The following is an 18,137-nucleotide window of genomic DNA, read 5'->3' as shown; positions in this document are numbered from 1 at the left end:
TGCCCTATTTTTCAATACAATATATTGCTTTTCAGTGTAACTTATTTAAAAAAATACTAAGATGTCAAAGATTTTGAAAATCAGCCATAGGTGTCAGTCTTTAATTTAATCTTTAAAATTTTTCAGTGGTAAAAACCACACATTAAAAAACTCCTTTAAACAAAGGGTTTGGCCGAGATCCTTGTTTTCTTAAAATTTAGACTCAAGGTCTAGTCATCGTTTTCTCATTAACATCCTTATGTCTTGGGCTAAATTAAATAAGCAAACTAATTAGAGTACTATGCAATTAAGATATTTCAAAATACTGGTCATTAAAAATTATTAGGGGGCCGGCCGAGTGGCGCGATGGTTAAGAACTGGCTTGGGACGCCAGAGGGCCCCAGTTCGGATCCCGCATATGAGGGCCAGTGACACTGCCCTCTACAGCTAAGATGCTGAACAACAGCTCAACCTGGAGCTGGGCTGCCATGAGTTGCCCGCAACTGCGTAGGCTGCAGCCCCTGCTGCAGTGGGTTGCCATGGGCTACCGTGTGTAGCCAGCAGCCAGCGTGAGCGGTCAGCAGCCGCCGCCGCCGTGAGCAGCTGAACAGAAGCCGGGGACTGATCTGCCTCGCCTGGGAAGAGCGCAATGATGGTGCCAACTTGGGCCAGTGAAGCGACGTCCTCCACAACTAGACTGAAGAACAAAACGACAGCAACTTGTCTGTTCCCCTTCCCCCAATTCCCCAGCGCTGTTCCCATCCCCCCAATTCCCCAATAAAAATCTTAAAAAAAAAATTATTAGGAAGTTATCAGCTCTTTTTATAAAAGGTGACCATATATATGTATATACATAATTTTGTTCCAACAGATCTTTTTATTTTTTATTTATTTTTTTTTTAATTGGGGAATTGGGGGAAGGGGAACAGATAAGTTGCTGTCCTTTTGTTCTTCGGTCTAATTGTGGAGGACGTCGCTTCACTGGCCCAAGTTGGCACCATCATTGCGCTCTTCCCAGGCGAGGCAGAGCAGTCGCCGGCTTCTGGACAGCTGCTCACGGCGGCTGCTCGCTACACATGGTAGCCCATGGCAACCCACTGCAGCAGGGGCTGCAGCCCACGCCCGTCGCCAGCGACTCACAGCAGCCCAGCTCCAGGTTGAGCTGTTGTTCAGCATCTTAGCTGTAGAGGGCAGTGTCACTGTCCCTCATATGTGGGATTCAAACCGGGGCCTTCTGGCATCCCAAGCCAGCTCTTAACCAACACAACACTCTGCCGGCCCCCAACAGATCTTTATCAGATTTTTTTCATGTCTACTTGTTTCTAAAAATTGAGTCAATCACAAACGAAAGGTCTAGCTATGCTAAGACAGGATTAATTTTACAAAATGTCCTAAAAAGTAGTTTGCCATACTCATGTATATAATTAATTTCTGCTTGAACCATAATTTTCACAACCACACCAGGCCTTTGGTAAAAGTGGTTTGTAATGACTTTGCTAGTGACATTTTAACAGCGGTCATAAATGACAATGTTAACATTAAAAAACCCACTTCTTACCACTGCTTTGGTTGCTAAGCTACTTTAGTTTCTCTCTCCTTAGGAGCCTGAATAGTGGAGCAGTAATTCATTTGGGCAGTAGTAAGGCTGACAGTTTATATTAGCCAAAGGTTTATGTTTGCAAGAGAATCCACCTGTCCCCTTCTACACACATCAACAGCTCTAACCCTCCCCTTCAGTATCTATTCTATCACTAGCATATCGTTTTTCCTCTTCTGATAGCACCATTTTGTTTTTGTTCTTAGAGGTAATCTCTTTTAAGAGTTAGAATCTAAAACACTCAGTAAATCTTACTATGACTGGTACAAATTCCATCAAAATAAGCAGACTTCTGCATAATAAATTAATTTTCACAACCCTGGTGGATGGTCTGTAGTAGCAGTATTTTATTGATTGGATTGACCTTGGACAAGTTATTTAATTACTTTGAGCTTTCGTAAAGAAATGCATTTCTTGAAAAAAATAAAATAAGCTGGAAGTTATATTATGCATGACTTTCCCTTACAATCAATGAAATTGAGTTTATATCACAAAAGCAGAAAGAAAAAAGGATTACAAAACAAAAGGATTCTGACCATAGATTGTGAAAAAAATGTAATACAGCTTTAGATTATCTCCTAAATTAACTGTAGGATTTTTACTTTTTGTTTTAACAATAAAAATTGTGAAAGTTGTTAGTTTTGTCTTGTTACTGGAGTAATTTACTTAATACTACAGATGGTGCTAATATAATAAATATGGAACCTCAATGAGGACCTAGATTATATTTCTTGAGACCTCCCTCATTCCAAGGGGTGTGTGTGTGTGTGTGTGTGTGTGTGTGTGTTGTGTGTGTGTGTGTAATCTATTATAAAACGAAAAATGTCGCATTAATCACCATGACGTTATATAAACAGGTTCAAGAGAAAACGGAAAAACGTGTTATCCATTAAGCTTCTCAATACTAATTCTTAGAAGTAACAACCTATAGAATAAGTATTAATATCAGGGAAGTACGCGTAGCAGTTAAGAACAATGGATTTTGGAGTCCGAGAGAACTTAGGCTTGAGTCTGTTGACTTCTTTGTTGTGTCCTTGGGCAAGCTACCTAATATCCCTGGGCTTCAGTTTCATCTGTAAAATGAGATAATATTATCTTATAGGCTTAGAGCAAGGACAAAACAAGATAATGCATGTAAAATCAGAGTGCATAGCACATAGAAAAAGCTGAATAATCACTAGCTATCATTATTATAGCTGCTTAAGATACATATCTGATATGATTATATTTTCTGTGTACCCAGCCTGACAGAATGCTTAAATCTGTACTTTAGCACTAGGAAAAAAGAGGGTCCTCGGGCCGGCCAAGTGGCTCAGTTGGTTAAGAGCTCGCTCAAGAGTTTGATCTCTGAGCAACAGCAGTTCGATGCCCGGCCCAAGCTGAGCAGCCGCTGAGCTGCCAACAGGTAGCAGGATGGCTCAGCTTAAAAAAAAAAAAAAAAAGAGAATCCTAATGGAAGCTCTTTTTATTTCATCCATTTACAAACATAAATGAACTATAAAGATAAAAATTAATACTTTAAGGATTTTCATTATATCTGTCACAAGATTATCAATGCTTTTACATGACAGAGCACTCTGTTTACATGTTTATTAAACTATTTATTGTTTACACACAATACATAAATGTTTTCGCAACCTCAAAGTTCTTTGATGTGTCCAATATCATTTTCAAATAAGTATAGTAGAACCTTAAATATTACATCATTCAGATTATTTGTTAAAGAGATAAACCTCTAAGTGATTACTCCAACATAATTGTCCATTAACTGCAGCAAAGCTTGGTTCCTAGTAGATGTTTCAGCATATGGATGGTTCCTCTACTGCCTGGGCACCCTCTGTGACAGCTTTGACACATTTGGCCATTGTCTGTGAGGCTCTGCTAATTGAATCTGAAAGATATTTAAAAATGTGCATTTTGATAATACAATTTTTTAAAGCACATAGTAAAACTTTATTTCACATATTCAGGAACCAAAAAAAAGGCTATAAAACTCTGTGTGAATTTTGTGAGATCGACCAACAAATTCAGAATATAAGCCCCTTATTAGTTAAATGCTTTTAATAAGTTCTCCTCGGTATGATTAAATAGTTAAATACAACCATACAACGTACCAGTATGCAACCATTAAAAAATATTATGGAACAGTATTAAAGACATAGGAAAAAATGTGAATATAGTTATTGAAAAAAAGGTTACAAAACAGTATGTGTACTAAAATCCACTGACTTGTATGTACACTTTATGCGTGAATTTTATGGTATGTGAATTATATTTCAATAAAGCTATCAAAAAAAACCCCACAGTATGTGAATAATCTCATTATGTGTATATCCCTGGATGATTGACCAAAATGTTAAAAATAAATATAGTTATTTCTGGGTAGTGGGATCACAGTGAGTTTTCCTTGCTATTTCGGCTTACGATATGTATTATACAATGAACATAACTTTTATAACATAACTAAAAGGCCTATTAAAAATAATCTTAGCTATAAACTGTACCAAAAATTTAAAAATATACTCCTATCTACTTTTAGATAGAAAAAAATTTTAAAGCATCAACTACCTCATAACCTAGATGTTACATCAAGCATTGTAAGATGTGCAGTAAACAAGTTTCAGTTAGTCTGCATTCCTTAAAAACATTCCTAACAATTTACACCAGAAGCACCATTTAACATGTTTTACCATTTAAGTGTTTTGATTCTTCTACTATAATTCTCAGAAAAGCTTTCACAGAAAAGCTTGCCTAAAATGCTACACAGTGACTTTTCATATAACAGTAATACTTTACGTACGTTTAAAAATCTGTTAACTTAAAAAAAAAAAAATCTGTTAACTTTTCTTGGATTTTCAAACTCTACTTACATTTCAGAAACAGAAATTACAATACAATCAGAAAATATGATTTACATTCATTCTGTTTTGAAAATCTTCAAATATTAAAAATATCAAATACCATCACTAACAGGTTGGAATCATAATGAAATTAGGTGATCCTATTCCTTATCACCTTTCATATTTGGTAGTCATGTTGACAACTGCATACCTGTCATGTAGAAATCTTTTATTGTTAGCTGAGGTGGAACAAGTGGGTCCGCAAGAAGTTGCTGGTTCACTAGCTGCATAAAAGGAGTAAGAGATGAATAACAGTATTAAAAACTAGTAGTGTTGCACCAAAGCATACACTATTATGAAAACTGCATATAGGCAAGTTTTTACCTTGGAGAGCTCACTTGCTTGCTGGAAATAATTAGCTCCTTCAATGTCATCATATCGAACAAGATTAGGAGAGACCTCTGCCAATCTGTTCCTTACTTGATCCAGAGTATCATATGGAAGAGTTATACCTGCTATCTAAACATATCAGGTTGACATGAATCTTTAATACTTAAAAATTTTTAATCCTTTAAAATTTCAAATAATATAATTGGACTAAGGTGAAATAATGCCGTACTACTGAAAAATCTAATGTCCATTAGTGTGTATATTAAGCAAGCAGTTAAGAGAGGAACACAATTGTCAAAAATTCTAATTCATAAACAGCTGTCAGTACATTGGTAAAATTTATATTTGAAAATAAAGATCAGGCCAGCCGAGTGGCTCAGTTGGTTAAGAGTTGGCTTAAGAGTGTGAGCTCTGAGCAATAGTGCCGCCGGTTCAATTCCCACATGGGTCAGTGATGCTATGCCCAAGCTGAGCTGCCAATGAGCTGCCAACAGTTGGCAGGATGACTCAGCTGGTGTAACAAGATTGACTGTTCGATGGTGGGATATGCCCACAAGATTGACTGTTCGATGGTGGGATATGCCCACATGCAACCAAGACTGAACTCGGCACTTTGAGCTGAGCTGCTGCTCAGATGGCTCAGTGGATAGGGTATGAGCTCTTAACAACAAGGCTGCTGGTTCCACTCCCGCATGGGATGGTGGCTACACCCACCCATAACTAAGACTGAACACAGCACCTTGAGCTTAGAGGCCATGAGTTGCCGACCAGATGCCAGATGGCGACTGGCGCCTTCCACAACGAAGACTGAAAAACAACTTGGCTGGTCCCCTTCCCCAATTCCCCAACACTGTTCCCTCCCAATTCCCCAATAAAATGTTAAAAAAATAAATAAATAAAATAAAAAATAAAGATTAAAGAAGCAATGTATGCTAAATGTGAATGCTTCTGCTAACCTGTTATTGATCATATACAGTCTACAGACAACTGTCTATTATTTTAAATCTCATGCTTCTTCTTTTGACAGTAAGAGTTAAAAGAAGTATCAAAAGACGAGACAAAAATAAAAATGCTGGGCCACCTCAGTAACATGTTGGTTAAGAGTTGGCTTGGGACGCCAGCTCTGAGCAGCAGGGCCCCAGTTCGGATCCCACATGTGGGCCAGTGATGCTGCGCCCTCTACAGCTAAGATGGTGAACAACAGCTCGACCTGGAGCTGGGCTGCCGTGGGTCACCAGCAACAGTGTAGGCTGCAGTGGAGCTGCAGTGGGCTGCCGTAAGCTACCGTGAGTGGCTGGCAGCCGGTGTGAGAAAATAAAATAAAATAAAATAAAATAAAATAAAATAAAATAAAATAAAAATGCCAATTTCAAATCCCCATTTTTTTGAGCACATTTTTCCTATAGAGATTATTCAAATCATCTCTGCATGTCAGGCTTGCATCTTCCTTGACTTTGAAATTCATTCAGACAAGCTAAATGTCAAACTTCCTGTTAGCAGAATCACCAAGAACAAATACCTCCGAGAGTGCTCTTATAATTTTCCAGTCTTCTCTTGCCAAACCAGGAGGTGTCACTGCTACTTTAGTCTGCTGAGCTCGGCCTTCAGTATTGACATAAGTAGCAGACTTCTCTGTGTAAGCTGCGCCTGGGAGAATAACATCAGCTATAGGAGCTCCAATATCACCATGATGTCCTGTGAAAAGATGGAAAACAGCAAACCACATTTTAGAAAAAAATTAAAACAAAATGTAGTACTGAAGTATTTGGAATAAAAATTAAAGCCCACCTTGCCCACAACTGAACTCCCTTCCCCCAAAAAATTACTATTAAAATATTTGGTATGTATCTTCCCAGATTACTGTTTGCAAATACAAACATAGGTATATCATACACACATACATAATGGGTAACTAGGTATATTATTTTTCTTGATGTTTACAAAGTAAAAATGCTCAGATGAACATCAGTGAAATTTGGTAAAATACACTGAAATGATGGAGGTACGAAAAGAAAATAGTATACTGAGAGACTGTTATTAATAGCTTAACAAAACTGAGCAAAAAAGAAACTTGAGTTAAATGAAAAAGTTACAGAATATATAAAGTTGGATCTCATTTTTGTACATGTTTGTATACATACAGGGAAATGTATGAAGCAGACATATCAAAACCACCACCAATGATTATCTCTCAATAGGACTAGGAACAGGATTTTAGTTTATGCATTTTGGTTTAACTTTATCAAACTAAAGATGTAAAATATTACATAATGCTTTTTATGTGCCATGAAAAGCTTATTACAAATTTATGGTGTCTATGTGTAAAATGAAGTGAAAAGGTATGTAACATATTTTTTTCTCTGTAAAATATCCAGGAGTACTCTGGCCTCCAATTATTCCAGGGAAACTTGATTACATTTACAATGAAGGAGAGTTCAAGGAAATGAGTCAAACATAAAAAGCCCAAGGAGTATATTGTTAAATATAATTTATTAATGTTCTGTAATAGGATTCATGGTTTTTTTAACTTTTTACACTGTTTATATAAGACTGCTTTCCCCTGATTACATAATAATGCTAAACATTCTTTGAAAAGCTGAATTTTAATGTTATATAATATTTCACTGTATAAATAAACCATAATTTAACCATTCCTGTTACTGGGTGCATTTAGGTTTCTTCTAATTCTGTTATTAAATCACATTAGGTAATAAGATAGCAATATCAACTACGTATCTAATAAAACCTATGATACAAGTATGCTTTAAAAAAATATTGGGGTACAAGTGTGGGAAACTCCTGGATAAAAAATATTCAATCCACTAAATAAACTACCGTAAAGTTTCTAATACACACAGTGTATCATTCTCTTCTGTTTCTAGTGTCACAGATGCTACTTACCTTGATAAATAATGAAACAATCCTTTGGCAAATCCTGTCTAGTGATACAACCTCCATCTGCTCCCAGGAGAAACAGCACTTTGGGAGGGTTCTTCCGAATTGCTTCCACCCCAGGTTTATAGCCAAGGTCTAAAGCAGCTACCTGACTTGCAATCCTGCAAAACAATTAGGGATTTTTAGCATACTTGCAGTGTTTTCATTATAAAAAATTAAATGTGATACCTAGTCTCTTTTCTAGTCAATGCTGTCAAAAACCTTTTTTACCCATTTAAAACAGATGTCAAAATCAGAAACAGCTGTTTTAAGAATGGCAAACAAACGCTAAGAACACTGTTTCTTCATTAGATAATATTTAATGGAATAATCATGGAAAAATTCTGCCAATTGCAACTGTCTTAAGTTGATTCTTATTCAATATGGTTAAGTCATAAAACACGTGATAAGCCAAACACAGTCATTAGAGAAAAATCAGGTGATTTTGAAAACCAAAGGGGAGAAATTTAAACACCACTCAAAAAACTGTAATTCAGAGAAAACTATAATTAGCACACTGGTGTATGTCCTTATGGAATTTTTAGTCGTATAAGCAGAAAATAATCTTTTAAATATGCCAGGAATAACTACACTTTGAACAACTAGAGTCTTTGGTCTAGTTTGCTATTGTTAACTTTCTTTCTAGAAATAGTAGCCATTCTGAGGACTTGCTATGTATACAGCTAGCTGGTCTTGCACCTATTTGTTAAGGGAGGAGGGCAGGTCACACCAACTCCCACTAGATGCTGCTGTTCTATCAAACTCGCTGATAGAACAACATCAAAAGAATACTTAGGAAAAAATGTAACAAAAGAAGTGTAAGATTTGCATAACAAAAACTACAAAACAACTTTGAAAAACATTAACGGCATTAATAAACAAAAAGACATCCTATGTTCATGGATTAGAAGACTTAATATTGTTAAGACAGCAACACTCCCCAAACTGATCTCTAGATTCAATGCAATTCCTATTAAAAAATCATAGCTGAATCCTTTGCAAAAACTGACCAGATGATTCTAAAATTCATAAGCAATGTCAAGGACCCAGAATAGCCAAATTTATCTTAAAAAAGAACAAAACTCAAAAGATTCATACTTCCCAATTTCAAAACTTAGCTCCTCCTCCCATCCCTGCTATGAACACAGTATTTTTTTCTTAACTCCATTCATTCTAAGCCTTGAGGTCTCTCTCTCTCTCTCAAAGATCCATCTGGGCAGAAACTCACACTAACTTAGGACAGAGTCTATCTTATCTTGAAAAATAAATTGAGTGAACCCAAGCTTGCCTTTGCAAGAATGATTAGTAAAAAACCCTACAGGGCCAATTAAAAAAATTCTCCAAGAATTAGACAATGTGTTTTACCCTGAAATAGACTATAAGAAATACAAAGTTTTAAAATATGTTTAATGTTTTCAACAAGCATTAAAATATATGTCCTAAAAAACTGGAGTAAACTTTCATAAAAAAGGATATCTTATGGTAAGAATGAAATAAAATTTTAAAAAGGTTAATAAATTAAAAATTACAACAGTGTCAGTGCTCTCCAGAATGAAAACTCACAAAATTATAGAAAATAATTTTTTAAATTATCTCTAAACACAGAGAAAAAAGAAGTGAGAAAAATTATGAGAAAAGAGCCAAAAATCTGAAGGGCCAACCAATGCATAAGAAATAGAAACTTCTGTGTGAGAGCAAATAACGATGTAAAAGTAAACCAACAAGCTTTTTCTGAACTTAAAAAAGAAAAAAACAAATTAAAAAAAAATGTCAATTTGAAAAAAGATATTCCCAGGCAAAGGTAATGACAAATGAATATCACCCAGTTATATTCTGGTAGAATGTTTTAACATCGAAAGTAAGAAACTCAAAGCATGGACAGGGAGAGACACATATACATATATAAAATCTGGTTATCATCAGAGACAAAACTCAGATTAGATGAGATCCTCTCTAAAATATTAAATGAAAGAACAGGTGAAAAAATTCTAGTCAGGTGGTCATTTGTGACAAGGAACCAGAAAGGCACAGTTAGAAACTCAGGAATTAAAAAAACAAAACAGAAGAACTCTATGAATAAAGACATGAATGAAAAAGTAAATTAAAAATCAGAAAGTAAAAGTTGTGGCTGAAAAGGATCTAGAGATGGTCAATGTAAATAAACTCTTTTTAAAAATATAGTTTTAAAAACTGTTTATATGATGACTGACAATACCAAATTAAACCAATAAGGGAAATGTAACACTGAAATTAATGTTTAATAATGCATTGGAAAACTTTAAAATTAAAAAAAAATTGCCTATCATATTTAAAAAAAGTATTTAGCCCCAATCTTTAAACAAATTTGAAGAATCTGAGAAATAATACTTAAGGTAGAAAGGATTCTGTGAAATGGGAAAACTCATTCACTAATGTAAAAATGGCACAACCTTTCTAAAACAAGTTGGAAATATGCATTAAGAGCCTCAAAAATGTTTCTCCTGTTTGCTCCAAATGTTCTACATTTAGAAATCTACCCTAAGGAAATAATCTAAAGTTGAGAGGTTATCTGTGTATCACTGCATTATTTATAAAGACTAGAATCAATTTACATGTTAATAAGAGTGAAATGGCTAAAATTTATATATTTATGATATTAAATGGCCATTAAAGTTTATATTTATAGAGAATTTCTCATCACAGGAGGAAATTCTTATTTGGTAATGAAAATCGATCAAAGTCAGGACACAAAATTGTATACAAAATATGATTTCAACAATTTAACTAAAAAAATATTTACAAAGGAAAGACCAAAAGAAAGTGTACCACAATAGCAATACTAATTCTCTACAGATTGTGGAATAAGGATAATTTCTATTCGTACACTTTCTTCTCTTTCCAACTTTCTTAAAATAAATTTGCATTATTAATATAGTCAGCAAAAAACTTTACTTCAGGTAAATTCTCTTGTTAGCTTACATTTTTAACATTTAATCAAAGAATTGTTGCAATTTTTGATCCAAGGTACACTGATATATTTTCAAGGTCTTCTCAGCACTTACTGCTAAGGTAATTTTAAATTATTTATTATCTCAGGTTCTTCGCACATAGAAAGTCAAGGTTTCTATTTCACATCTGATACTGAGATAATGTTGTCATATATTAAGTTGTTTGTAAATCTAAATGTGACAGCATAATAGGAACACATACATACAACATTACCTGGATTTTATAGTACATAAAACAATTACTCAACATTACCTATGAAGGATATTCATAACTTTCCAATCACCAGTAACACCACTACTCGTCCGGATCTTTTGAGCAATGCTGGAAACAGCTGCAAGAATTGCTGCCCCATCATTTCTTTGGAGTGCAGAACTGCCTAAAACCACCATTGGTTTTTTAGCTTCCTTTAGGACCTATTAAAAAAAAAAAAAGTTGATTAAAAAAACATTTAAAGTAAACTAAACCTAACCAAATGTCCATCTACAATATGTTTCCCCAAGTTTTAGTTCTAACATGAATGTCTGATTTGTTAGTCAACATATGGACATACATAACAACCAGATTTAATCAAAACATCTTACCAATGCTACTGTAAAATGGTTAAACAAGTATTAGATAAAACCGATTTTCTAAAAGCAATCACTGGAAATCGAAAACCTAGCCAAATATCCTTTGGTTGGAATGTCTATGGGTAGGTCCCAGAAAAATGGGGGAATGTTCCCTATAGATTCTAATAGAACTGCGTAAGAAGAGAAGCCACGCTGAAGTACCACGTCTGCTGTCTTCTCTCTACTCCTCATGTCCCAGATAGGGCAGAAGTAGTAAGGAAATGATCACTAGATCACAATGCAGTTTGCTTTCAACCATAGTAACTTCCTGAATGTCAAGAACTAACGGGGAGTGCATCCCAAGTGCAAAGAAAACTAGAGATTTGGTAGAGGACAAAAAAAATCAGAAGTAAAGCTGTAGACTACACAGCTCACTCTCCCGCCCACCTCTACACCGTTCTTCAATAAACAGCTGGCCTCAATCAAAGAATCAGCACAAGAATTATGCCTAGGTACTACAAAGAGGAGCGCATTCATTGTAAGAGGAATTTCCCAAGGAACTGTGAAAAGTTTAGAGAAATAGTTTTCAATAGCCTCAAAGAAAATAAAAAACAACACACTCTTCTCTCACTTAAAAAAAGAGCTCATAAATGACATAATAGAGAATATTACACAATAGGAGATTTTCTTCACAGAACTCAGGAAAGAACCGGAAAAGAAACAAATCAGAGATGAACACCATTCCAGAAACAATAAAACATGACTATAAATACAGGAACAAGAAAGACAGGCTGAAAAAAAAAAAAAAGCTGGATTAAAATGTAACAAATAAAGGATGTTATGAATTTAAATAAAAAATAAAAATAAACATGTAAAATTAAGAAAGAAAAAAGACAGGCTGTATGAAATTATATAAAACAAACTAAAAAAGAATAAAGGAAAAATAACAAAAGGTAGAAAAGGGGGTTCAATATCCGCACCGTTAAGAGTGCTTGATGAAGAGAATAGAATTAATTGTGTAACAGAAAATACACTTAAATCTGTTACAGAAGAAACTTTCCTAAAGAACACTAACCACCTTCTGGGGCAAGAGGATGAGAGCTACAGATCTAAAAGAAAAGCAATAAATATCTTTAGTATTTTTGATCATTGTAATCATGTTTTTCCTACTCAAAACAAACAAAGGAGTGGGGCTTGGCTTGGCCCCTTGCATTTCACTTTCTTCTTATCTACACCTGAGGTTATACATGAAGCAACCAACTTGGAACCAGGAGGAGAAGCTCACACACAAACACCGGTGAGTGAACAAATGCAGTGAAGATAGCAAAGCCAGAAGGCAGGCTCCTTCCTTGATGACATCCTTGTAAACCCACATCATCTGTCAAACTGCCTACCTCCAGAACCGTTGTTATATGAGAAACAGAAACCTCTCACATTTTTTCAACAATTACCATCCCCAACACACACACACACACACACACACACACGTGAAATAGAGAGAACCTTTCATCTTCAGACTGAAAGGCACACCATGTCCGGTAAAAGAGTGATAGAGAACCACTACCATGAAGATATATTCTGGTGAAGTTATTAAATTTCAAGGATGAAGAACCAAGTATAAAGTATCAAGGAAAAAGTATCTATACAGGAAAAAAAATTAGGACAGGGTTCAGGAGAATACAGCTGATGTATTCTCCACAGTAACAAAAGGGTGTCTATGAAGTTTAGAAAGAAAAAAAGTGTGACCTTAGAACTTTATATTCTGCCAAAGCTTTCTTCAGGAATAATATACCAGACATTCTCAAGCAAGCAAGAACTCAAGGAATAGTGCACCTATGAGCCACTCTTGAAAAAATAAAAAACTATAATCTACAGACAGCAATGAAATGAACGTAAATAAGGAACTCGGTAATGAAAAAGTCATGTAATAGGGCTGGTGAAATAACTCTTGCAGTAAAGAAAGATTTCATTGAAGGTTAAAATTTAATCCTTTCAGTTTCACTTCAATTTCTTTTCTGATAATTTCAAATAAGATTAAACTCTTATATAAAAAGAGCATGTATAGTATGATCTCATTTTTGTCTGCCTATCTATTCATCCACCTTGTTCTATATATGAAAAGAAAGATAATTATGATATTTCATTAATATTTGCTTGGGTTGGTGGGATTTGGGATGTTTTACTTCCGTCCACATTCTTGTCTATATTGCTATAATGTTTAACAGCAGCCACATATTGTTATTATAAAAACAAGAAATTTTAAAAAACAGTAATACTCAAAAATCAACAAGAATAGATAATATAACTTGAGATCACCTGGCTGAATGGATGGCTACCCGAAGCAATGTCTTGAAGAATTTTGGGGGAATCTCCCAGATGGTCATATCTGTAAGTGAGATCCACTGGGCTGCCTATAAGGGCCACTTTTAAGTCATTATGAAGCCAGCTGAAATAAAAGCAACAAAATTTTTGGAGCTACATTACTAAGTTGACATAGTTATTGATCTCATCAATGCGAGGTGTTACATCTATTTATATTACAAAATGTTAAAAGCACATAAAGCACTAAGAAAATTTAACCTTAACAGAGATAATTTATTCTGTACCTTTCAAAATAAAGTGTTGCAAAAATACACACAAAGTTAATACAATGATTTAATCTCCTGTGTTAAGAATGCTAACTCTATAAACTAGCTATAAACAGAGGCTTTAACTTTAGAATAAATGATCCGTAGTTTTTATTTTGCATTATTCACACAGCAGTTATTTACCTCCTAATTATTCACTGAAGCCACTTAAATATACTTCATGAAAATAAACTGTATCATTCATACTTATTCTCTATGACAGGCAAGTATGGACCCAGCGCCTCCAAAGGTAGTTATAAATGCGGTGACCGTGTCTGAGACAGTGGTGGTGTTTACCTGTTATCCTGGAGTAATTAACAACTCCCCATCTCACCCTCAATAGTGTCCCAGTTTAGATAATATATTATATGGTCAACCTAGTCATAAGTCTCTAAGATATAAAAAAGGTGGAGAGGCATTCTACAAAATAATTGGCCTGCGTTCTTCAAAAAAATGCCAAAAAAAAGGGACTGAGGAGTCATGACAGTAATTATAATATATGACTCCAGACTGAATCCTGCAGAAAAATTATTCTAAAAGAAATGAAAACATTGGTAAATCTGAAAATAAACTGTGCATTAGATAATGTTGTATGAATACGAAATTCTTTATTATTTAAGATAATTAATGTCCCTTGTTCGAAGGAAATCCACAAAGGAGTACTTAGAGAAAAAAGGGCATCACATTTACAACTTACTTTCAAGTAATTCAGAAAATTACATTCACACATTCCGGGGGTGCCAAAAAATGTACACATTTTAAGAGATGTTATCTATGTATGACTTTTCGAAGTTGAATTATGGTAGTAAATTGAATTGAATTATGTGTAGTATGACGTTCGCTCAAAAGATGGTGTTAATCAAATGCATGCGAACATCATTCATTGTATTACAATTTTAATACAGTTTTTTCCTTTCTTAAAATGTACATACATTTTTTGGCACCCTCTGTATATACATGGAACAAGAATAATACAACAAATACGACAAAATGTTAACACTGGTTAATCTGAGTGAATGGTGTTACAAAAATGAATATACAGATATCATTTCAAGCATCTTGAATTATTTCAAAACAAGAAAATATAAAAATCAGCAGGGGGTGAAGGGGGAATGGACCTGTTAGAAACTGCCCTCCAATTCTCTTTTGAAGTCTCACTCCCACTATCAGAAATCAGCTAAACTAATAATTTTTCATGTATAAATTATATAAATATTTTTAAAATCCTGAATATTATTACTAACCTCTTTCGAATTCTAGCATTAAAGAGTGGTGCCTCAAAACGTGGATTTGTACCAACCAGAAGGACAACATCTGCCTCTTCCACACCAGCGATTGTAGTATTAAGAAGATAATTAGAACGCAAATCTGTGCTAGAAAGACAAAATTAAAAAATACAAGTTGACTTTAAGACTTAATACTCACTGACAATCCATGGAATAGTCTCATGTCCACAAACCTATGGCACTCCCAGACAAAAAAATCTTTATGAAGTATTCCTAAATTACATCCAAGTGTCAGATATTTACTTATAATTGGATTCCCCAATAGCTCCTGGTTTGACTTTGGTCTAAATGTGAAAATAAATTAGTAGGCATGTTGGAGAACCCAAGTTGTCACATTTCAGTCACTGATGCCATAGGTGTTTTGGCTTACACATAACTTGTAAGCAAAAAAAGCCAGCGAGCCAGCCTAGGCCCCCGCCTCACACTCCTCACCCAGCTCCTGCGTTAGGGAAGACCTCCTCCGTGCACAGCGCATCCGAGTCCACTCTGTTCAGCAAGTCCTTGAGTGCGACCAGGGCTTCCGCGTCCACCAGACCACCTGCAACTGCGGCCACATCCTTGCCTTGAAAGCTCTGCAGCTAGAAATGGATGCAAAGGGTGTCACTAAGAAGCCTTCATTCGGCAAAGACCACAATTAATTATTCAGAAAACGAAACAATAAAGCAATCATTTTCAAGAAGAAAAAAAGCAAGGAACTTCTAATAAAGTTTTACACCAATTATTAAATAATCTAAAAGCGAGAAGCAGAGTGTGTGGGGCCAAGGTTAATAACAGTAGCTTGGAGGGAAGCTATTTTAAATTAGGAACAAAGGGGTCTCAAAATTAGGTCTGGAGGAGGAAGAATGAGGAGTTATAATGAAATACAACTTCTTCTGAAGCATTAGCCATTCTCCCAAGCCCATTATACATGTAGCATTTCTCTGATCAGAAAGCCATTCCCTCCATTTTTCTCTGGCAAGCTAGTATTCATTCTTCAACTTTGCCTCAGGAGTTACCTTATCTAGGAAAGCATCCTTGATATGGTAGCCCTGGTTAGGCACCCCTCCTATCTGCTCTCTCATATGTCATTTCCTGCACAAGTACCCATAGCGGCACATGCTAATTGGCTAATTATGCAACTTTCCCTACTACAAGATTGTGGGAGGTAGGGACCGTGTGTTAAGGGTCTTCATATCCCTACAACTAGCCTGATATTTGGCGTATGGTTCTCAATAAACATTTGTTAAATGGAAGATAATCTTGGTAAGAAAAAAGTGAACAGATACATATCCCCTAATCACTACAAATATGTCCCTTGAAAATCACAAACACTATTTATTCTATATTTCAATGTTTTACCATTCCAGCTACACGAGAGAGTGCATCTTCCCAGGAGGTATAGGTTAAAAGCCCCTTTTCGTTTCTGACCATTGGCTCGGTAAGTCTTTGACGTTTTAGCCCATCATAGGCAAATCTAGATAACAGAAATTACACCATTTGTAGAATCTTGCTAAAGAGGCAACTACAATTTTCAAGTTTCAAAATCTAAAAGAACTGTTATTTAAATACAGTCTTGGTTCAAGTGTCAAATAATAAATACCTGGATAGAAATAATCATTCCAGGTTTTTTGTAAATGAACTAATAAATATTTTATGAGTATCAGTTAAAAACTAAAGCACCATCTAAAAAGCTTGAAATATTATAATTCATTTCCAGCTGCCTGAACAATCTTAAAATTACAACACAAAAAATCTGATAGTTGAAAAAGCCAACTTGGGTTTTATAAAACCTGAGTACCCCTATTTTATCAAAATTATGTTGTGCAAATTTACATTTAGATTATTTTCTCAATGAACAAACTGACATATCTACTTCAATTTCTCCATTTAGGAAGAAAAAAGTATTTCTCAAAGTTAATATGAAAACCGGTGATATACATAGGACTATTAATGTCAGTTTTGTCCAATTCTCTATATAAACTAAATCCAGATTTTAATAGCCTATATTAATTAATTTGCAACTATAAAAGATAGTTCTTTAAAATTAAAATTATTATAAAGTGTGCTTTCAATTGATTGCAAAAGGAAAACAGTATAGCATATACCTGGTTTTATCAGAGATCCACTCTTCATTGATGTCCTCATGCATCCTTGGCAAAATCCTCATCACCTCTCCAGTTCTTGTGCTTACCACAATATTACTTCCAACAGCATCCATTACATCAATGGATTCTGTCTTTCTGAGAATAAACATATATTTCCTATGTTAATTTTGAGAATAAAGACAAAGCTTCTGCTACCTAGTTTACCAAAAACAAAAAACTTTACATTTCCTTTCTAAATTTCTAAAAATAATGAAACTCAGAGGAAATGCTAAAAAAAAAAAAAACAACACCCAAAAAAGCAAAACAACAACAACAAACACACCTCATTATTTGAACATATCACATAAACTCCTAATGCAAAACTGAAGCCTTTAAAACTGTCATTTACTACAGAAGGCAATTGGAAGGGCTCCAAATGACCAAATCTGGGACAATTTGACTATCAAAATAAGTAACAAGACGTGAGAGATTTCTGGGTATAATTGATTAAGGATCTTGACAAATCCTTCCCTTCAAAAGCAAAAATAAACCTGAGCAACATTAATAAAAACAACTAATACAGCACTTTGGAAATCTACCAAAAGCATACATCATCAAGAGAAACTTTTATCTGCAGAAAAAAGGCTGAACTTTGAGTAAGAACAACAGAAATCAGTGTTCTGGCTTGGGGCTGCTCTCATCCCCTCTCCCACCACCCTGAAGTGGAGGGGTTGCAAGGGTAGGGCAGGTGGTCAAGATGGGAGCTTCCTTCTTGCAGATGAAGAAAACCCACTCAGGGCCGGCCGAGTGGCGCGATGGTTAAGAACTCGCTTGGGATGCCAGAGGGCCCCGGTTCGGATCCCACATATGAGGGCCAGTGACACT

General features: G+C 35.2%; 1 protein-coding gene across 1 annotated transcript in view; it reads right to left on the bottom strand.

The window, feature by feature from the left end:
- Positions 1-3,025: 3,025 nt before the first annotated feature.
- The window catches only part of NDUFS1 (NADH:ubiquinone oxidoreductase core subunit S1), a 29,055-nt gene continuing 13,943 nt past the window's right edge, over positions 3,026-18,137 (bottom strand). Inside the window, exons 9-19 of the mRNA XM_019652955.1 lie at positions 17,274-17,408; positions 16,528-16,642; positions 15,622-15,767; positions 15,148-15,276; positions 13,593-13,722; positions 10,981-11,141; positions 7,708-7,862; positions 6,326-6,501; positions 4,801-4,935; positions 4,628-4,700; positions 3,026-3,467 (exon numbers count right to left, since the gene is read on the bottom strand). Of these exons, the coding sequence (XP_019508500.1) occupies positions 3,376-3,467; positions 4,628-4,700; positions 4,801-4,935; positions 6,326-6,501; positions 7,708-7,862; positions 10,981-11,141; positions 13,593-13,722; positions 15,148-15,276; positions 15,622-15,767; positions 16,528-16,642; positions 17,274-17,408 (1,447 nt within the window). The 3' untranslated portion in view covers positions 3,026-3,375. The remainder of the gene's footprint in view (positions 3,468-4,627; positions 4,701-4,800; positions 4,936-6,325; positions 6,502-7,707; positions 7,863-10,980; positions 11,142-13,592; positions 13,723-15,147; positions 15,277-15,621; positions 15,768-16,527; positions 16,643-17,273; positions 17,409-18,137) is intronic.

This window comes from Hipposideros armiger, unplaced genomic scaffold (assembly GCF_001890085.2).
Source record: "Hipposideros armiger isolate ML-2016 unplaced genomic scaffold, ASM189008v1 scaffold_190, whole genome shotgun sequence".
Taxonomy (NCBI): domain Eukaryota; kingdom Metazoa; phylum Chordata; class Mammalia; order Chiroptera; family Hipposideridae; genus Hipposideros; species Hipposideros armiger.
The sequence above is the reverse complement of the archived record's forward strand: the minus strand, read 5'-3'. Positions and strand labels throughout refer to the sequence as shown.